Here is a 22892-nt window from a genome sequence, read left to right on the forward strand (position 1 = left end):
ATTTCACATGAGGAGAAAATCATATTACTCTAATATAAATCACTTAATTCAGACTTCCTTTTTCATATTAAAAAAAAAATCCTGCTTTTAGAGCTTAGCAATATCTTAGCAACAGCTGCTTCTGAGTTCACCTCGAGGCTTTCGAGGGCTTTTTCCATGATTTATAGGTTCCTTCCCTCATCCAGAAGGAGACAGCATGCCCTTTGCCTGCTGGCATTTTACCCAGCTCTTGAATCCAAAAGCATCTCCAGCTGTCCCAGTCTTGTGACTCCCTTAAATGCGTTTGGGTCAGTTCTTACAACCTAGCATTTTTTCCAACCATGATTAAGTCTTTTAAATGGCCCAGAGATGTGCCAGCATCGCACTGCTGAAGCCTAGGCAGAAAGTTCTGTGGTTTTAGTATTGAGAACATGTGGCTTTTCTGGTCCACATATTCTTTTAGAGATGCCAGGATTCGCACTGCTGAGCCACATGGAACATTGCACTGATGCTCGAGCGGTGTCCACCCCATCGCTGCATTTTATTTTATGCAGCCTTTAGAGTCAGAGGCATGGTGATTTCAGATTGAGGAAGACATCTCCTTTCAGAAATAAAAAAGCTGCGACATTGTTTAGTGTCATTGGTAAATATCTTTCAACTCGGAAATCTTGGATTTAATGTGTGGTAATGTTGTTCTTGGCTAGCATCCACCCTTTTCTAAAATACTGGGATTAGATGATCTCTGAAAGGGAAAGAATGGAAGGCTGAATTTTCAAGAGGATTTCAAGTAGAATCCAATGTGATATGCGGGCTAGATTATAGAATGAACACTCCTAAGCCATAAACACCTGCTTTCCAAAAGGAAGATTATTCTCTCTTCTGGCTGCTTTACAAATACTGAAAAGATGTTGAGAGAAGACCACCCCTTAGGGCTTAAGAGCTTCAAATTTAAGCCTTCCGTATTAGTGATTAGAAACTAAGGGGTGTTCTGAGGGGAATTTCAGAGAGAAATGCTTTTGCATGAATGCCCTTCTTTCTTATCATCACCCCCCAAGCACATCTCCTTGCTTCTAATTATTTCAGCGTGCCTACAGTCCCACCGCGTTAGTAGAGCAGCAGGAATGAAAGTCTTAACTAAGACCACGGTCCTTTGCTTTTCTCTTCAGGTTATGGTGCCTGGAAGCCAGAACAATCTCCTTCTGAAGAATCTGCTTTCCGATACTGAATACAAAGTCACAGTGACTCCCATTTACGATGATGGAGAAGGGGTCAGTGTCTCTGCCCCTGGAAAAACCTGTGAGTGAAGCTTTCCCCCTGTGGTCACTAGCTGACTAATTAGGTGAAAATGCTTGTCCTGTGTAATGCAACCCGCCCGGGTAGCCGCAGTGCAGCGGGGTGAAAAGAGCAAAAATGATTTGGAGAGAGAAAATCCGTTTGAATTCTGTCTTCACACATTCAAGCTGCGTGACTTTGAGCAAGTTGTTTCACTGATCTGGGCTTCCGTTTTCTTGTCTCTAAAACCTAAGACTTAAAATGCAACTACATCTTACTCCTCCAGCGTCTAATTCTCCCACTCGAATGAGTCTTCCTGCTTCCATTCTTGGATCCTTTATTCTCCTCACAGCAGCCTGAGAAGCTTTTTAAAACATGAATGATCTCATGTCACACCTTCATTTCAAGCCACCCAACAGCTTCCCATTGTACTCGGGCTAAAATCTAATGTCCTTCCCAGGCCCTCCAGGGCCCTAGGTGACCTGGACCCTGCTCTTTGATCTCCTCTCCTGACAGTTCTCTCAGCCATACCTCCTTTCCTGCTCTTCACTGGACTTTTTAAGCTTGTTTCTGCCTTAGAACCTATGCACTAGCCATTCCTTCCGTAGGAAATATCCTTTCCCAGATGTTTGCCTTTCTGGCTTTTTCTTGTCATTTTGGTCTCAGCTCCATGTCACCTGCTCAGGCTTTTCTGACCACCCATGCAAAGCAGCTCCCACTCTTTCTGATATCATCCTGGGTTGTTTTTGTTATCGTTTTGTTTTTGGTCATGTCATGGCCCTATTTGCTATCTGATACTTTCTTGCTTACTCATGTATTTGTTCACTGTCTGTCTCCCATCCCTGGAGAGCAGCATCATAAGTGCCCAGGACCTCACCTGTACTGTCATCTCTGCATATACCAAGCTCCTACAGTGCTGTGTGGCACAGAGAAGGCAGCACAGCATGTGTGTTGTAGATGTCTTGGTCATGATGATCAAGTGAGAAGCATGCATGAAAACACATGGTCAAAGCACCACAGAGTCTAAGTTGTCTTCATTACTGTTGTGATGCTACTTGCATGAAGATGACCCCAGAAGCTGGTGGCTTAAAACAGCAACTATTTTATTGTATTGCTTGATTTTGTGGGTCAGGATATTAGGCAAGCCTTGCTGGAAAATCCTTCTGTTTCACGTAGTATTGACCACAGTTACCTGGTGGCTGGGTTGGTCTGGAGGGTCCAAAACAACTTTACCCACATGCCTGGCATCTTGGTGGAGATGCCCAGAGGCTGGGCCCCTTCATGTCATTTTAGCATGTTTCCATGTGGTCTTTCCAGCAAGATAGTCGTGGTTTTTACATGATGACTCAGGACTATAAGAGCAAGAGTTCCAAGAGGTGGAAAGTGGAAACTGTCAGGACAGTTAAGGGCTACGCTTGGAACTAGTACAATGTCATTTCTGCTGTCGTCTGTTGGTCAAGGTGGTCATAGAACCCAATTCAAAGACAGCATCATACCTTCCACCTCTCAATGGGAGGAAGGACAAAAAACCTGGGCTGATCTTCAGTCTACCACAGTTACTAAGCCATTATGCGTGATTAGGTGCAGAATGGTAGCAAGGGCTGAATTCTCTACCTGGGCACCTAATTATGGATTTTTTTTTTTTGTGGTACGCGGGCCTCTCACCGTTGTGGCCTCTCCCACCGCGGAGCACAGGCCCCGGACGCGCAGGCCCAGCGGCCATGACCCACGGGCCCAGCCGCTCCGCGGCATGCGGGACCCTCCAGGACCGGGGCACGAACCCGCGTCCCCTGCATTGGCAGGCGGACTCCCAACCACTGCGCCACCAGGGAAGCCCCTAAGTATGGATTTTTTAATTAAGTATAAAAGTTATTAAAATTCTGTAGCTGCAAAACGCGAAGTCCTGACTCTGCTCAGCTGAGCAAATGGGTATTATTAGCTCCTCCTTCGACAGTGCTGGCATCTCCCCCTCCTCCCCGGGCCCGTGCTATGAGGGCCTCCACCCACGCTCACACCGAGCCTGCACAGTTTGCTAAATATCGTCCAGATCAGAGTATTAGCAGCCACATGAGCTGCTACGGTTATTTCCTTAGGGGTCATGTAGAAGGAGAGAAGGAAAGGGAAGAGCAGAGCAGTGGGACAGCACCGAGCTCTTCATTTCACTTTTCCCATATGTTGGCATATTGATTTGATCAGCATATTGGCATTTCCAGCATCTTTTGGTATTTTGCTGCTAAATAAACAGTTGAGAACCACAGACTTAAACAGCAATTTAAGAAGTAGTTATTCACCTAACATTTATGAAGCATCTACCATGTGCTTTTTTTTTTTAACATCTTTATTGGAGTATAATTGCTTTACAATGGTGTGTTAGTTTCTGCTGTATAACAAAGTGAATCAGTTTTACATATACGTATGTCCCCATATCTCTTCCCTCTTGCAACTCCCTCCCACCCTCCCTATCCCACCCCTCTAGGTGGTCACAAAGCACTTAGCTGATCTCCTTGTGCTATGTGGCTGCTTCCCACTAGCTATCTTTTTTACATTTGGTAGTGTATATATGCCCCTCCTACTCTCTCACTTCGTCCCAGCTTCCCCTTCCCCCTCCCCATGTCCTCAAGTCCATTCTCTACATCTGTGCCTTTATTCCTGTCTTGCACCTAGGTTCTTCAGAACCATTTTTCTTTTTTTAGATTCCATATATATGGGTTAGCATATGGTATTTATTTTTCTCTTTCTGACTTACTTCACTTTGTATGACAGACTCTAGGTCCATCCACTTCACTACAAATAATTCAATTTCATTTCTTTTTATGGCTGAGTAATATTCCACGGTATATATGTCACACATCTTCTTTATCCATTCATCTGTTGATGGACATTATGTTGTTTCCATCTCCGGGCTATTGTAAATAGAGCTGCAGTGAACATTGTGGTACATGACTCTTTTTGAATTATGGTTTTCTCAGGGTATATGCCCAGTAGTGGGATTGCTCGGTCATATGGTAATTCTATTTTTAGTTTTTTAAGGAACCTCCATACTGTTCTCCATAGTGGCTGTATGAATTTACATTCCCACCAACAGTGCAAGAGGATTCCCTTTTCTCCACACCCTCTCCAGCATTTATTGTTTCTAGATTTTTTGATGATGGCCATTCTGACTGGTGTGAGGTGATATCTCATTGTAGTTCTGACTGGCATTTCTCTAATGATTAATGATGTTGAGCATCCTTTCATGTGTTTGTTGGCAATCTGTATATCTTCTTTGAGAAATGTCTATTTAGGTCTTCTGCCCATTTTTAGATTGGGTTGTTTGTTTTTTTTGATATTGAGCTACATGAGCTGCTTGTAAATTTTGGAGATTAATCCTTTGTCAGTTGCTTCATTTGCAAATATTTCTCCCATTTTGAAGGTTGTCTTTTTGTCTTGTTTATGTTTTCCTTTGCTATGCAAAAGGTTTTAAGTTTCATTAGGTCCCATTTTTTTATTTTTGTTTTTATTTCCATTACTTTCGGAGGTGGGTCAAAAAGGATCTTGCTATGATTTATGTCATAGAGTGTTCTGCCTATGTTTTCCTCTAAGAGGTTTATAGTGTCTGGCCTTACATTTAGGTCTTTAATCCATTTTGAGTTTATTTTTGTGTATGGTGTTAGGCAGTGTTCTAATTTCACTGTTTAGAAATTAATTTAGCTGTCCAGTTTTCCCAGCACCACTTATTGAAGAGGCTGTCTTTTCTCCATTGTGTATTCTTGCCTCCTTTATCAAAGATAAGGTGACCATATGTGCGTGGGTTCATCTCTCAGCTTTCTCTCCTGTTCCATTGATCTATATTTATGTTTTGTGCCAGTACCATATTGTCTTGATTACTGTAGCTTTGTAGTATAGTCTGAAGTCCGGGAGCCTGATTCTTCCAGCTCCGTTTGTCTTTCTCAAGATTGCTTTGGCTATTCAGGGTCTTTTGTGTTTCTGTACAAATGCTACCAGAAAACTACTAGAGCTAATCAATGAATTTGGTAAAGTAGCAGGATACAAAATTAATGCACAGAAATCTCTTGCCTTCCTATACACTCATGATGAAAAATCTGAAAGAGAAATTAAGGAAGCACTCCCATTTACCACTGCAACAAAAAGAATAAAATACCTAGGAGTAAACCTACCCAAGGAGACAAAAGATCTGTATACAGAAAAGTATAAGACACTGATGAAAGAATTAAAGGTGATACAAACAGATGGAGAGATATACCATGTTCTTGGATTGGAGGAATCAACATTGTGAAAATGGCTATACTACCCAAAGCAATCTACCATGTGCTTTTAAATATAAATTTAAAAAAAAAAAAAAAAAGCAGGCAAGAGTGGTTTAAAAGTAGCATAGTAAATTCTGCTCTTCAGAGTTGGTTTTGGATTTTGTTATTTAACACTCTAAAATTCCATAAAATTACCTTAAATCCACCACTGCTGGGGGGAGGGGAGGAAGGCAGTGGGAAGGCAAAGGGGCTCCATCAAGGCTGATGACCTGGACTCGAAGAACCACTTTTAAGTTTCACATGTTCAAAATTAGCATAATTTGTATATGTGGGTTCTAAAAAATACAACGAAGTAATGAGTATAACATAAAAGAAGCAGTCTCAAGGGTATAGAGAACAAACTAGTGGTTACCAGTGGTGCAGGGGGGGAAATGTAGGGGTGAGGCGGTGGGAGGTACAAACTATTGGGTGTAAGATAGGCTTAAGGATGTCTTGTAGAACACGGGGAATACAGCCACTATTTTGTAATAACTGTAAATGAAAAGTAACCTTTAAAAATTGTATAAAAATTAAAAAAATTTAAAATAACATAATTTGTAAGAGAGTTCCATGATACACTCACACAAATAAAAACTATTTAAAGACTATTACTATAGAAATATGACTTAAACTTCATTACGGAAATACTATCACATTTAACAGTATCTTTACAGTAAAATTATTTCAAACTGTGTCCTTTGAAATAAGTTTGGATGGTCCACATTTTTTAAGCAGTGGTCAACACAACTAAATTCTCAACAACAAAGTGATGATAATATCCATCAATATTCACAGTATTTTACAAAGGTCCTTCATATAAATGGCTTTAATGTTTTGATAAAAAAATTGATGGATGATGATACAAAGTTTCAAAAAATATAGGTAATGTGAAGATGAAAGCAAAAAAAATCATCAGCATCTTACCTCTGAGAATTACCATCATTACTATTATCTAATCATCCTTGATATGGCTGTACAAACATCCTTTGACAGTGAAACAGAGTGGTGTGTCAACAGAAATTTTTTAATAAACACTACTCAATTCAGTTTTACTTAAAAGTAACTGAAGAAGAAGGAACCCAAATTTCATTGAATGAACTGCTGATCTTCAGAAAACAGTGTTTTACCACAAGAACAATTATTTTCTATTATTTAATATTTAACACAACCATGGATTCTCAAAGCCTTCTTACCATGTGTTTTAGCACATTTCCCTTGTCAGTATTTTTAACATTGTGGGAAGATATCTTAGATTTTGTTAACCACAGGGTAGGTTGTAAAGATGGAAACCACACTAAACCCCCTTTTTTCATCTTCCTTCCTGCCCAGTGCCACCTTCTGGTCCCCAAAACTTACAGGTTTCAGAAGAATGGTATAACAGATTGCGCATTACATGGGATCCCCCATCTTCCCCTGTAAAGGGCTATAGGATTGTCTACAAACCTGTCAGTGGTAAGTCACGCTTTTTAAAAAATTATTGTCTTTCAAGATAGGTTATTTTTGTTTTTACTTTCTATGTTTGGTTTCATCTTTGGCTTTAAGAAATGGGAAGAGTCTCTTACCATTTTGGAAAAAAAAAAGGCTTTGAACTTATGACCTTACGTAAACATAACTGATACGCTAACGAGCAGAATATATACTTAGTTTACACCTGACCTAGACACACCCCAGACAAGGAGCTGCCTAAACCGACCTTGACCCCATAGCAGTAGGAAGCTTCTAGGGCTCGATGAGTATTTGGAATCTGTAATCTCTAATTCCTCTTCTACCTCTTCTTGAATTAGTTGGAAAAACTCCATTTACCAACTTCTCAGTCTCCTTATTTTGGAAACTACGTTAAGGTATAAAATTCATCAGAGCCCTAAGATTGTGGTAGTAAAAGGCTTTCTCATAAACCTCTCAGCCACCTTGATCACCTCTGTCCTTACTTCCCACATCATTATTTCCTGAAGGCAGGAGAATGACCCAGATGGGGGAGATTGTACCCTTGGTCCATCTGCCCGTGGGGACCATGTGCAACTTCACCTGTTACAGTATCATCTCCTGACACTGAGTATTTTCATGAAGTTTAAACAGGAGGCTAAAAATAGATATTATAAGAGTCTTCTCAGTTTTCTGGACCTGGGCCTTCAGTACTCCAATTGTTCAGCAGGAAAGGGTTCTCCTATTATTTCTCTTGATTTGGCAGGAAAATTTAAAAATCATCCTCTGGGTCATTAAAAAGCTCTTTCTGCCCTCAAAAACTCTGTGAGTCTCAATCTGTCATCTGAGATGTAGCTCTTGCCTCTGAAACACCTTCCAGACTTTTCTATTGTGTCCCATTATCTAGGTCCATACAGTTAAAATACTCCACCTCCAATTTCTCCAGACAGACATATCTATGAACCATAAAAATGAAAGAGCAAGAATATACCATGAATGCACTAGCTTGCTCAAGACTGATGCCTTGGGATCCAACACCAACTTTTTTGTTTCTTTTCTTTAGGCCTGAGGCACGTGTTCATTTGCAAAACAGCCCTGCTGAATTTATTCTTTGGACCATTCTATAAATACTTAGCAGATTTTCTGAGGGAAAATAGCTTTGTTTTAGGCCAGTGGTTCTTAACTGGTACAGTTTTGCTGCCCAACAGAGATATTTTGGTTGTCTACGTTCTGTCCCAACTTGGGGTGTAGGGAGTTGCTATTGGCCTCTAGCAGGTACGGTTAAGCATCTTACAAGTCAGTGTAGGCAACTTACTCCCCCATAGCTCCAAAATAAAAAATTATCTAGCCCAAAATGTCAACAGTGCTGAGGTTGAAAAATCCGGTTCTAGGTCAAGTGGAAGAACTGTATGATGTCATTTGCATTGAGAGTTGGGGGTGTGGGAAAATCTCTACTGAGATAACACATACATACAGAAAAATATAAATATATTGTTGGAAGGAGGGGGTTCTGGAGTAAAGTGATAAGTATTTTAGGACCTTATTAAGTCAAAGCGCTCAAAGAATGAGCACATAGGGGAAGAGGCAGGAGGTAAATACACTTGTATAGGACATAGCATGGAGTGTTTTTAATGATCAGAGATTCCGCTGAGTTGAAACAGAGATGAAAATGTAGAAGCCCAAAGAAGCCAGATAGTCAAGGGCCTTGGAGTACAAGTGTCATCTGTCTGGTCTTAAAAAGCATAAGAGGAGTGGATAAAGCCCATGATGGTAACATACATGCTGGTCCCCCATGTGGCAAGGTATGGCATAGTGTCCATGATAAAATTTGCTGCTAAGGCCACTTGCATGCTGTCCGGGGACAAAGCTAGGTACCTGAGGTGGGGTAACTGAAAATGACTTCTGTTTAGCACATGCCCCAAAGCCTATGGCAACGATAGGAGCTCCACTGTGAAGGCCTCGCACTATGGTGGGTGGTGGATTGCGGGGTGGGCCAGCTTCTTCAAGTACCAGGGGAAGAACTAGTTGCCTAAAAAGAGCCTTAGGCTGGGAGTCAGGTATGTAAGTCTTGGAGCTAAATGGGGCTAGATTCAAACCCCAGCTCTGCTGTTTGCCTTTGGGACAATCTGAAACACAGTGGAATAAGTACTGTTACTTCAGGAGTGTTTCCATTTTTCCACATTCTGTTATAACTGAAATACACTCTTTCTTCTTAGTTGCTGGCCCAACGCTGGAAACATTCGTAGGGGCTAACATCAACACCATCCTTATTACAAACCTCCTCAGTGGGATGGACTACAACGTGAAAATATTTGCTTCCCAGGCCTCAGGTTTCAGCGACGCTCTAACAGGCGTGGTGAAAACACGTAAGACTGATGTCCTGTCACTTCAGCCCCTGCATGTGGTTTTGCTGCTTTGTTTTCCCTATAACTCAACCCCTGCTTCAACTTGGCGGTTGGTTTTTCTTTTTCTCAGCCTTGCCCTTTCTGGATGGTGTTTCGTGGAAAGAAAGGTGTGCTCCTTACTCAGGGCTATAGTTCAGAGTCCTGGTTGGCAGACGGAATGTCAGAACCTGGCATTCCAATATATTTGATGGTGGTGGATGGGATTTCCTTCTGGGAAGTCTTTGCTGGTATTTTTCAAATTAGGTGAAATTTTCCAACCAACCTGTATAGCCTGATGTGGCCAAAACCTATCAAAGTTGAGCCGGGGGAAATTTGCCTTTTCTCAAAGCCTTTGCCCCTCCTCTCTCTCTCTCTCTCTCTCTCTCTCTCTCTCTCTCTCTCTCTCTCTCTCTCTCTCTCTATCTCGCGTGCACACACACACACACACACGCACACACACACACCCCATCCGTAAAAGATACTTGCACCACTCAAAAGACTTCCTTCTCTATCTTTGAAGGGTTTACATGCTGTCTGCTCACCATCTGGGACTTCTCCTTGGCATGCACCACTTGCAGACACCCATGGCATAATACAGTGTTTTCCAACTCCAGCACATATGTTCCATATTCCTGACGTTTGTTATGCTTCCACACCATCTGTTTAATATATTTCTTTAAATGGACTTACAGTTTCTGTTTTTTTTTTTTTTTTACTTAAATGCTTTTAAAACCCACAAATTACTCTAAACAGAAAACCAGTATTTTCAATACACGTTAAAGGTTAATACATAAATGACCAAAATAAAAAGGGTTTGGCTGTGTGATCACTGAAATTATCCTGAGTGCTATCAACAGTACATGCCCCATACTCGAGAATGATCATCATGGTATAATCAGAAGTATAAACCTTAAATCTCCTACTTATTAGCTAAGGCCTTGAGCAAATTACTTAACTTCTCTGAGCCTAAATTTTCTCAACTCCGAGATGAAGACAATCATAACTGTTTACAGGCTGCTTGGCAGGATTAAAGAGATAATGTATAAAAAGTGTCTACCATATGGCAAGCACTCAATGAATAGCCACTATTATTATTGTAATAATTGTGCTTTATGCATTTGGGCCATATCTCACTCTGACTGCTAATCAAAAAATTAATCCGATAAAAGGAATTTGTAAGGATGAGGCATATATTAGACCAAACCCCAAGCCACCTATATCTGGCAACTATGTTTTATATAGGGCCTATCCTTTCATTAGAGAAAGCTTCCTGAATTCTCTTTTATGGAATATATTTAGATTTTAAAGGCTAGATATGGAATCAGTTTAATCTCAGAAGAAATAGTCTCTGTCTTCAACAGACCTAGGAAGGCTTTGGCCTGTGGTTCTGATCTCGTACTTGGCTGTTGAAATGATACTGTTTTAGGTACTACTGTAAACTGCAAGTAATTTCCCTGTGTTGTGCCATTATAGCAACCCCTCAGTCCCTCCTTAGGAATAGCTTGGAGTCCCCTGTGCATTTCCCTACCCTTTCTTACCTCTCTCCTCTAGTTTATCTTCATTTTCCTCTCCAGATTACCCTTTCTGTTTGTGCCATGTTTTATGTCCATGATTTTCTATTGGTCTTTCTTCTCCTTACTCTTTCTTGTCTCTTTTTATCCTCCTTTCTCTGCTCCCCTCTTTCTTCTGTTTCATCCCTCTTCTCCCCTTTATTAAATGTGGTGATTATTCCAAATATATTTTAAAAGACTGAGGGTATTGAACTGTTTTATAGTCTACCCTTAAAGTAAAAATTAGATTGGCTTATTATTTGTTTTCTCTCTTTCTCCCAAGCAAGATAAAACCCCATACAATGGCAAATAAATTAATTCAAGGTGTTTTTAAAATTTAGTGTGGTTATATAAATCGTTATTGATTTCCTTTTTTCTTGGGGGGAGAGGGTTGTTTAATTGGCCTTAGGGAAGAAGGTTTTCCCTTGCTGACCTAACAGAAAGGAATAATGTCAAGATGCAAACTGATTAGTCTAGATTATCTCTACTGTCTTGAAAAGTAATTATAAGCTATTTTTAAACTTTATGAAGTAGCTAAAAGAGAGGGGAAGTATGAGGAAATGATGTGGATGAAGTCAGAGGTCATTAGAGAAAGTAAACATTCTTAATTTTCTGCTCTTTCTGCTTGGCTCTAAGTGATAAACACTGAATGTTTAGTCCTCTATTGTATTGGAGAAACAACATTTTTACTGCTTCCCCAAATAAACTCCCTGTGAATCATTTTTGAATATCACAGCGTTTGCTCTAAGAGTATAAGAATCTGTGTATTTCTTTTGATTATTTTTTATCTGTGTAAAATCTTTCCTTTTTAAATTTTCAAATACGTATCCATTGTCATTCAATCATGTTTTGAAGACCAGTCGGTGTGAACTGCTTCTGTCTGAATAAGACTTCCCCTTTGTCTGCTTTGCTCTTCCCTTTCATTTAAACCATGACTATCTTTCAGTGGTTGATGAGTGTATATCGTATTAAACGTTTTTATTATAAAAGTATTATATATTAATTGTGGAATATTTTAAAAGCACACATAAATAAAGAGGAAAGATTTAAAATCACCCATAAGTTTACTACCCTTGCTTCTGGTCTTTTCCAGAATATATATTTTCTTTTGTGTTTGCAAATAGCAGACAGACCCTATCATACATCATGTTTTGCAACTGGTTTTTTTTTTTTTTTTTTTGGGGGGGTACGCGGGCCTCTCACTGTTGTGGCCTCTCCCGTTGCGGAGCACAGGCTCCGGACGCGCAGACTCAGCGGCCATGGCTCACGGGCCCAGCCGCTGCGCGGCATGTGGGATCTTCCTGGACCGGGGCATGAACTCGCGTCCCCTGCATCGGCAGGCGGACTCTCAACCACCGCACCACCAGGGAAGCCCGCAACTGCTTTTTTAAGTTATAAAATAGTTAATCTTTTGTGCACTAATTTATTGTGACTTTACGAATTTCCCACCACTGGCTACGGAAATTTGAATTCGAATTTTACCATGTTAATTCAGACTTGGGGACATTTGTGGCATTGTCTGCAATATGACATAGTTATGTTTCTATTTCACTACAGTGTTTTTGGGTGTGACCAATCTTCAGGCAGACCAGATCCAAACAACCAGCGTGTGTGCTCGCTGGCAGGTGCAACGTCATGCCACTGCCTACAGGATAGTTATCGAATCCCGTCAGGGTAAGTGCAATCCATCACATATGTTTTTGTCAATACTCATGTACTCTGTGCCAATCACTGTGGACAACACACAAGGAACATTAGACAAAAGCATTCTTTTGAGGAGGCAATATTATGTTATGGATCGTGCAGGGGTTTGGAATCAGGACGGCTGGTTAAGCCAATTTTTTAACCTCTCCAAACCTCCATTTTCCCATCTGTAGTTAATGGGTAGAACCGTAGTGCTGATCTTGTGGCATTCTGCTAGGATTAAGCTGAGAGAATCCCTGTAAAACATTTGCAACAGTGCTTTGCACGTATTAAGCACCCAGGAAATGTAAGCTGCTATTGGTGATAGGAGCTGAATAGGCAGGACTGGTAACATATGTTAAAATTATATGGCGCTGTTATGTTGGTCTTCACTCCATGGGGATCTAGGTTTGACTCTAATGTTTTTCTCAGTGATTTTTTTTTTTTTTTTTTTACTTTTGCGGATAATTGATGAGCAGCAAACCCTCATTCAGGAGATGATATGAGGTATCTATGCTATCATGGACGGATTCTTCAGCGTCACGGCTCTCAAGTACATCTACAATTTGGGACTTGGCTTCAAAGTTGAAACACTAAAAATGTCTGCTTATTTTCACTAAAAGTATCAAGAAGAATGGCAAAAGACTGATTCCCCAAAAATGAGTTTATAGGGACCATTAATCCTCTTTTCACATTATCAACATGAGTAATATTCAGAAGATGAGATCCAATAATGAAAATTACTTTAATCAGATTTGTATTATCAGTAGAAGAGATGCGTCTTGTTATTTTTGGGGGAGGACATAGACACTAGAGAATCCCAGATGATTTTTTTTAACCTTTCAAACTTGCTAATAAGATCGTTAAATATTTTTTCTTTCTGGGTAAATGATCATGGTTTCCCCATTTGAAAAAGCAGAAAGAGCTAATTTTTCGGGTCTGGATAGGACTGAGTTTAGTTCGTAGCCCACATCCCTGGCTATAACTACATTCAACATGCAGAAATCCCACTTTTGATCCAATCCAGAAAGTGGAAAGCACAGTTTAGTAGAGTGCTGAGAGTGTTTGGAAATATGCTGAAAATACGAGAATAGGAGATGAGAACAGGAGAAGAGATTCCTGCCAACACCAGCCAAGGCATTGTCTCCGCAGGCGTGCTTAAGCTATTAATTCCTTGATTCCCTGCATGTGATCCCATAAGGGTCTCTTTAGCCAGACTGGCTAAGCTTACGGGAGTGGCTTTAATCTGGAATAAACATTGAATAAGGGAAAGTCAGGACAAACCATATGGGTTTTATGGTGGTTTTATGTGATTTATGGGATGCTTAAGCAGAATTAGATGAAAGATATGCAAGTGTTTGAGAAACAACTATAAATCTTGAGGAGTTATGTTTCATTTATCTTTTTAAGGCTAGCTAAGTCGCACTTTAATATAGAACGGTTGACATTTATCACATTTTGGTGGTATTTGTTAAGCTTTAACAAAATAGTAGCTATAAAAATCACACTTCCAAACTACTCCAGAATATTTTTATCTTTTATATCATTTAAGAAGTTGGCACTGAGACATAGGTTCCTGTAGATATTCACTGGCTTTCATTAAAAATTATAATTATATAGATTGACATAAAGATATCAAAACTGTCTATCACGGATTAGTGAAATCCATCAGTTTATTATTATTATTTTTTAATGATTTTACTTTGGCATATTTGCAAAATGGCACTGGGATTCTTATCAGAGGATGTGATTGACGGGTCTGATAACATTGATCTGGTAATTTAAAACCTCAGTATGCTCTTTCTGATGCCAAGATTTTTACTAGCAAAAAATGCAAGTCCCTATTTCCTTCTTCCAGTTAATTTGTACTCTCCCAGGATTGTTTTCAGGCTGCCAAAAACCTCTTTGACTGAGCCTCAACAGTCTCAATTCAATAGGAACGGACAAAAGTGTTGCTCAATTTATTTTTCATCAGCACTTATAGCTGAGAGATTTATAAGCCCAGTTAGCCTACATCTTACTCACTCAGGTGTCCAACTGAATATTATTAACCAACTAGACAGCAACAGATTCTAATGGATGTTTGGGGTGGGGAGTTAATGTGGGGAGAGCAGTAGGGAATATGTTTAGACATTTTAACTTACACAATTTAGGTCAGGGAATAGTCTTTCCACATTGGAGTGGGGAAGAATTAGGTTGAGTTTCTTTATCTCACAGAGAAATGTGATCATTATCCTGATCACTGCCTTCGAAGGACTTGTGATCAGATGCCCCTTCTTCCATGGGCACAGAAGTCCCAGGGCTCCCGCTGTTTTAACTCTGTAATATCTCTCACTGGCTACATATGCTACCTCTGCAGAAATTTTAGCCCTTCCCCCTCAATCACAGGGGAAACTAGAGAGAAATGGGACCCAATTCCTCCATGTGATGGAGGAAAGCCTCATCCCAGGCTGGCTTGTTTATGAATGTCTCTGCTAAACTCCTACTGTTTGACAGGTAGTTTTCTCAGTGTGTGTGTGTGTGTGTGTGTGTATTTCCCATGGTCTGATCAGTGCACTTTTATCCTGAGGTGAAGTCGGTGGGTTTGCGTCTGCTCTGACCACAGCTGCTGGTCAACTTGCTTCTCTGGGCTTCAGTTTCTCCTAAATGACTTCTTTTGAGGCTTTCACCTGAGGTAATACCTGTAAATTTCCAAGGTTTTGTGAATAAAGCAGCAAGGCCGTATCATTCAGGTTTGCTTGTTTTGTTTGGGAATGGTAGAAACACGAATAAAAGGGACTTAAGTGAAAGGGTCAATTTCTTGGCTAACATACTGAGAAGTTCAACAGTATCTGGCTTTAGGCATGTCTAAATCTAGGTGTTCAAACAGTTTCATCGAGATGAAGCCTTGCTCCATGCTTCTGCTCTGCTCTCCTCTGCCTTCGTTCTCAGCCAGATTGTGAGTTGGCCCCAGTCTAATCCAAATTACATACTCCTAGCTTCCAGCTTAATAGTTTTACTGAAAAGAGAACTCCTCTTTCTCAATTATTCCTACAAAAGTCCAGGAACTGAGTTGTATTGGCCTGGTTTGGGGTCACATGCTCCTAAATCTGTCATTCAGTTCAAGGGCATGAAATAAAATTATGGGTGAAACCTGGTTACTTCCCAGCCCTGTGTCTGGAAGGGGAGGTGGGTGTTCTTATTCAGTCCTTTCCAAATCAAAAAAACTCAGAGCAGGGAGGAATGGATTCAAAGAAAGAAAGATTAGATGCAAGACAGGCAAAAACAACAGCTGTCCTCTACCCGTGTAAATATTTTGACTTTTTTTTTTTTTTTTTTTGCGGTACAAGGACTTCTCACTGCTATGGCCTCTCGCTATGGCCTCTCGCGTTGCGGGGCACAGGCTCCGGACGCGCAGGCTCAGCCGCCATGGCTCATGGGCCCAGCCGCTCCGCGCATGTGGGATTTTCCCGGACTGGGGCACGAACCCGTGTCCCCTGCATCGGCAGGCGGACTCTCAACCACTGCGCCACCAGGGAAGCCCTTGACATTTTTTAATTGCCAATAAGGAGAAAAAGAAAGGTTACCAAAAGAATCAAGTCCTCTTAAGAGAGACTGAATTCAGATCTGCTTTTGAGTCAGTCATCCACTTTCCAAATTAAATTGTAGGCTTTTGGTTAATCGTAGGACAGACCAAAGTCAGAGACTTTGGGGTGGTTTTGAATAATTCAGGACCCCATGAGAACCTCCGTTTGTTCTGCAGATGCTCAAGAGTTCTGTCTCTCTGTCCAGCTGTTTCTGAGTTGAAGTGACACCCGAGGATGGATGTAGTTTTTCCCTTCAAGTTCATGTATTTATACACCACATGGACCACGATACTGTATTCCCTCCCTAATCGCATTAACTTGGTGACTTTCTTTTTAGCCTGATTTTTTTACGTTTCAAAGGATGCTCAACTTGTCTTCTATCTTTAGGTACCAAAATGTCAATTTTGCTGTGTCATCCATTAACAAGAATAGAGAATTGCAGCATAGTGGAGAGCTTACCTTATCAGGGAACAGATCCCCCCCAAAATGATCATATGAAACAAAAACCTATTCTCAAGATTAAACTTTTTTTGAAGCAGTGATATTATGCTTGGGGGTCAGGGTATTTGAAAGACCTGGAGAGTGGAAACATATATCATCAAATTCCAGCTGACTATCCTGGATCCTGGATATTACTTGCTTGTGGATCTCAGTAACCACTCATAGGACATTTTGGGGAGTCAATTTGGTGTCATGATGATCACTATGACAGTAACTCAGAGAATGTATTTAGCCTTGCTTCATAAGAATGAATGCACAATGACAGATTTTTTCCCCCATTCCAAAAAAATAAATTTAACTCCTGGCTTTTGGCACAAGGTGTTGAGGAAATTAATCATCATTTGATTGCGTTAAATGTTTTTCTTTAAGGCAAAGCCATTAGACCTGAATCACACATGCCAAAAGCAACATGGATGCATCCCCATTCATGTAACCCTTCATTAGCACTGGGATCAAACTGATACTGTTTCCCATTAATTTTCCTGTATCTGTTCCAGTTTTCCAATGATTTGTAGATTTTTTGTTTTTGGTTTTGTAGTAGTAGTGAAGCCCATTTATATTCTATTGTCAAGGGTCTGTGACATGGGTATTCATGAGAAATAGAGGAAATGACAGAAAAGTGCATTTCTAGGATTGATTCCTGGAGAGTCCTGGAAGCTTTTGTGGAGATAGATAAAGATGATCTATGCATGGATTTGGGAAATGTTTGTATTACAGGTGGCTCACAGAAGCTTGCAGGAGGCTCCAAAGAGTGGTTAATGGTCAGAAAGAAGCAGCTATTATGGGGTTCTGAGCCTGGGAACCACAGACTGAACTTGGACATCAGCAAAGCAGAGGGCAGGCTTTACTAATACTTTCTTACTATTAAACTCCTTTCACAGCAGTACATAATCTCACAAACACCTTAACAATTTTTGTATTTCATTATTTTGAATAATATATGATAAAATATTGAAGTAGACCTTAAGTCATTCCACATAAATATATTACTAGAGATTACATTATGTTCACTTTTGAAACTCTTTAATATTCACAATTATAAAAATACATTTCAAATTGCTTTCAACAAATGGCCTTAATTTCATTATATTTAAAAAAATCAGGATTTGCCCATAGACAAAATTTTAAATGACATATATCATGTTTGTTCTGACATGTATGTTATAATAAATATATTTTTGTTCATATATGTATTTGAGATATGGATTGAAATTTACTAGGTATTATACTTTCAAAATAGACCAAAATCACTTTTTAGCATTTTCGTGTTTTATGCTTAAAAAAGCAATTTTTTTTGCTCTTTTTAAAAATTTATTTATTTTTTATTGAAGTATAGTTGATTTATACTGTTGTGTTAGTTTCAGGTGTACAGCAAAGTGATTCATTTATATATATGTGTGTATACATATGTATACACACATATATACATATGTTTATATGTTCTTTTTCAGATTCTTTTCCCATATAGGTTATTACAAAATATTGAATATAGTTCCCTGCAACTGGTATTTTTAAATATTTTCTATATTTTCATATTTAATAAACTATAACATTTTGCAGGAGTTCTCAGAAATATGTATAATATTTAATCAATGTAGTTTTTAAACACTGGTTTTTAAATTCCTAGAAATAAAACTATATAAGGCTTTGACTAGCATGCAATTTGTGGATCAGATGAAAATCAATCTAGAGGGAAATTTGCATGGTAGTTTTTTTCATGGTAGCAGGGATTCTTCTTCTTAACCAGTTATCCATGGTTTATTTATAAAAAATAAATAATGGTTAAAAAATAAATAAATAAACACTCTATGCCTACGAGAAATACCAATTTTAAATTCTTCAGTAATGGAATCCACCAAGGTAGGCAGCTGTGTCCAATGGAGCTATAAAGCCCTGAGCCACGAGGACTCATGTGATCTCCCTACTATCATGCTTACTAATTTCATATGTACTCAGCAGCTGTCCAACTCTTTCATTTTGAAAAAAATTGTATATTTAACTTATATTATTTTATGATATATTAATGGAAATTAAAGCAACATCCTCTGAGACTGGGCTTCAAGTTCTGAATTTACATTTCACTTCTGCTACTTAGTGTATGGACTTGGGTAAGCTACTAACTTTCCTAGCCTTCAGTTTCTTGTCTTTAAATTGGGGATAATTATAAATATTGTAAGGATCCAATGAATTAATACACATAAAATCCTAAGAATAGTGCCCAGTACGTGGTACGTACTCACTAAATGTTGGCCATTACTACCTTTGCTCTTATTTTTATCATTAAATACCAAGCACTGAACCAGGTACCATAGTGAGCTCTCAGGAAGTGACTAATATAATTAATCCAACTTCTCCCACTCTCCAAACCTGAGGGCAAGCACTAATTCTTCTAAGAAGGCAAAGAAATTTTGCTGTGGATATGGGAATGAAGAAATTAGCCAACAGTTAATCAGGCCTCCTAAATTCTTTGACATGCCTCTGCCATGGTAGAGCCAGGACAGAGAAGGTGGCAGTGGAAATGGCTGTGTGTGGCATGTCTCCTTGGTAGAACAAAAAGAATATCGGAACCAGGAGTTGGGAGACCAAGATGTATGGGATGATTTATGGTCGTAAGCCACTTAAGCGCCATGTCCTATTTCCTCAATTATGATTTTAAAAGAATAAAAAAGGATCTTTAAAGTGAATCCAAGGAATTTGGAGAGCCTCCTCCTAGCTTCCTAGCAGTCTCCTTTGCTATCGAAAGAAATCCTGAGTGTCAGTGAAAAATCAAGACTGAGAGGTATGAATTGGACAGTCCGGGGACACCCTGGCTGTCCTAGTGCTGTTCCAAGCTCTCGCCTGCATTTGTGGCAACTATGCAAACCGCCTGGACCCATAGATGAACCTTCTGAGACCCTGGAAGCCCACTTCTTAGCCCACAGGCATGAGACCTGCTTAACACCCGACAATTTCTAACTCCATACTTATATCTTTAGGCCATTGGCAAGAAGGGCATCCTATTGTATGGTAATAAGTTGTATGGGGCCAAAAGGATGTATCTTTTTATGTCAAGTTTTAATTGTTCGACTGTGTTCTGAAGAATCATATTGAATAAAAGGGAATTCTAATTTTTAGAATTATATAAATAAATATATATATATAAATATACTCACCTTGACACCTGTTCAAAAGGTCAATTAAGATGTGTACATATAATTATAAACATGAACAGTTCTCCATTTGTTAAAGGATTGACCTCAGCAGCCTTTTACTAGTCAGTCTCATTTCTAAACATACAAAATGTGAGTTTCAATTATGTAAAAAAAACAGTGGAAATGTTAACTCTTTAAAAAAAAGATACACCCCCTCAAACAGGTTTAATTCATTCTGGAGTTATCTGAATAGGCCATGCGTATTAAGCATTTTAGAAGCAAATCATCTACTGATGGCTGTTTTTAAAAAAAGTTCATGTATGTATGTTTTGTTCATGTATGTTTTGTTTTGTTTTTATTATAGATACACAAAAGCAAGAATCCACTCTGGGTGGAGGGACAAACAGACATTGCTTCTATGGACTTCAGCCAGATTCAGAATATAAAATCAGTGTTTACACAAAGCTCCACGAGATTGAGGGACCCAGTGTGAGCATAACGGAAAAAACACGTAAGTCAGGGCTTCCCTGGTGGTGCAGTGGTTGAGAGTCCACCTGCCGATGCAGGGGACACGGGTTCATGCCCTGGTCCGGGAGGATCCCACATGCCGTGGAGCAGCTGGGACCGTGAGCCATGGCAGCTGAGCCTGCGCATCCGGAGCCTGTGCTCCGCAACGGGGGAGGCCACAGCAGTGGCCCGCGTACCGGGAAAAAAAAAAAAAACAACACGTAAGTCAAGTGTGTTCTCTCCTGATCCCTGTCTTCATGAACAAATGGTATTTTAGGCGTCCTGTTTGGTTCAAAAATCTTATTCCATTTAGAAAAATATTAGCCATTGCTGTGTGGGAATATCTGTAATACAATTTTGTGTGTCTTATTCAATCCCAGAATTCCCTGCTTGTGGCCCACTAATGTCATCTGTATGGTTTTTTTCCATCCTCCATATGTTGTCACAGGGACTATAAGGCCATAGGATGGCAAAGTGCTTGAAACAATGACCTATATTGTGATCTATTTCCATTAGGAACATCTGTGGAATGTGGAGTGTGAAATGAAGTGTAAGGACTGGGTCCCGACATTAAAACAATGGCACATTACTACAGCCATGAGGGTGGGAATGGAGCCAAGACGTTCCAACTGGCTGACCCTAGACTTGCCTACTTAAGAGGCTCTCGCTCTTTTTCCAAGCTGGCTGGAAATCTGATGCACTGAAGGGAAAGGCAAACTATAAAATGAAAACAAGGCACTTTTTACATGTTCTAAACAGCAAGGAGGGTATCAGCTTCTTGGTATGTCCACTTCTTGGTATCCTTTTAATCAAGGATTCCAGACCTAGAGGCCACAAACATTAAAATGGTTTGAATGGTAGTGAATTCCAGGGGACATATGTGTGTCCCCAACTCAGTATCTTGAACTTAAACTTGAAATCCCCAAAGATTGGTATCGGAATAGGTGGTGGGTGATGGGCTTTCTTCGTAGCCCCTCTATCATGCATTTGATGTTTAGAAAGTTCTACTACCCGTGTATATAGGCCTTTCAGTTGCTCTGAACATGCAGAAAGAAATCATCATCAATATATAATCTTCCAACAGATAAGGTGAAAGTATAGTTAATGGAATCGTCTACTTTCCAACACAGAGACTTTATTTCATAACAGTGAAATATTCAACAGTTTACAGGACACATGTATTTTTGAGGTATAGTTTACATTCCATAAAATTTACCCATTTTAAGCATACAATTCAGTGATCTTTGGTACATGTAAAAGGTGGTGCAGCCATCACTACCATCCAATGTTAGGACATTCCCATCAATCCAGAGAGCTTTCAAGCTCATCCCCAGTGAGTCTTCTTTCCTACTGTCTGCCCCAGGCAGTCTACTTTGTTTTCTTGTACATTTCTAGACATTTCATAGAAATGGAAATATGTAATATGTAGTCTTTTGCATCTGACGTCTTTCACTTAGCATGTTTTTGAGGTTTATCCACACTGGAGAATACATCAGTTGTTTGTTGCTTTTGATTGCTCATTAGAATTTGTTTTATGGATAGAGGATTATATAATTTAAATTTATTAGAGGCCTGGTAGTGCATGAGATTTAGAGTCCAATAGGCTTGGTTGGGGTCCTTTTTAGCATTGTGGCCTTGGGCAGTTTAACATCTCTGAGCTGCTTTTTGCTTACCAATAAAATTAAATACCTACTCTCTTACCTCCTTTGGTGGTGGTAAAGATCCAATGAAAAGAGCCTGCTGAGGAACTTCTCAACCTGTATCTTATTGAACAAGTACTTTTGTTATCACCGTTGCTGTCTTCCTGGAAGTCACAAACTGATGGCCATGGGGTTAGATCTCACTGTCAGCTATGTTTTTCTCTGGGCTATTTTTTTTTTAAGTTTTAAAGTATTCTTGAAAATTCGAAAGATCTGACAAGACAGGGCACACAAATCCTCATGCTGCTAAATCTACAGAAACTCAGTAACTGCTGTCTCTTTTAGACAGCGTTATGTGCTCTTAAGTTTGTTATTCCTTAATGTTTAGGCTGTGTTCTTTGCTCCCACTCATTACTTGCCTGACCTCTAAAACTGTTTGAGTTTGGGGACTGTGGTCTCCTTCAAATTCCCCTAACCTTAACCTCACAACTGTTAACTACCAGTCCAGGGTTATTTTGGAAAGCTGTGTTTGGTGTAAATGTTTTCCTTCTGTTGGGGACATGTGTCATCTTATAGCTTCTACCCACTGGCTGTAGTTCAACCTTCTGAAGCAAATGCAGATTGAGACTGTTCCCTCTTCTATGTGACAGCTTCTCACAGACTTGAACGCAGGGACCATCTGTGTGCCACACAGAATATAAACACATGTTCCCAGTTCACTGTGGTTCTTCTTACCCAAGAGACTCTTAGGCCAGATGTTCTGACCAAACATATTGATCTGGCTTCCAGAACCACTCACTGATTTTGTTCTTGATTTATTGACTAAAGTTAGGATATGTCTCAGTTTTTCACATCAAAGAAAATGCACCATTGTAAAGATGACCCAATGCTTCCACAAATTTTAAGATAAATACATCTGACTCTAGAAGGATTTTATGGTGCTTTCAAAAAAGTTTTGCAGTCCTAGTTTT

General features: G+C 39.7%; 1 protein-coding gene across 6 annotated transcripts in view; it reads left to right on the top strand.

Annotated features, from left to right (window-relative positions):
* COL14A1 (collagen type XIV alpha 1 chain) overlaps positions 1-22892 on the top strand; it is a 267412-nt gene that overhangs the window by 136376 nt on the left and 108144 nt on the right. For all 6 annotated transcript variants that reach the window (XM_073794695.1, XM_019932069.3, XM_019932070.3 and 3 more), the window contains 5 exons: positions 1146-1275; positions 6867-6989; positions 9176-9325; positions 12451-12567; positions 20139-20285. In XM_073794695.1, coding sequence (XP_073650796.1) covers positions 1146-1275; positions 6867-6989; positions 9176-9325; positions 12451-12567; positions 20139-20285 — 667 coding nt within the window. The remainder of the gene's footprint in view (positions 1-1145; positions 1276-6866; positions 6990-9175; positions 9326-12450; positions 12568-20138; positions 20286-22892) is intronic.

Source organism: Tursiops truncatus, chromosome 17, assembly GCF_011762595.2.
Source record: "Tursiops truncatus isolate mTurTru1 chromosome 17, mTurTru1.mat.Y, whole genome shotgun sequence".
In the NCBI taxonomy this organism is placed as follows: domain Eukaryota; kingdom Metazoa; phylum Chordata; class Mammalia; order Artiodactyla; family Delphinidae; genus Tursiops; species Tursiops truncatus.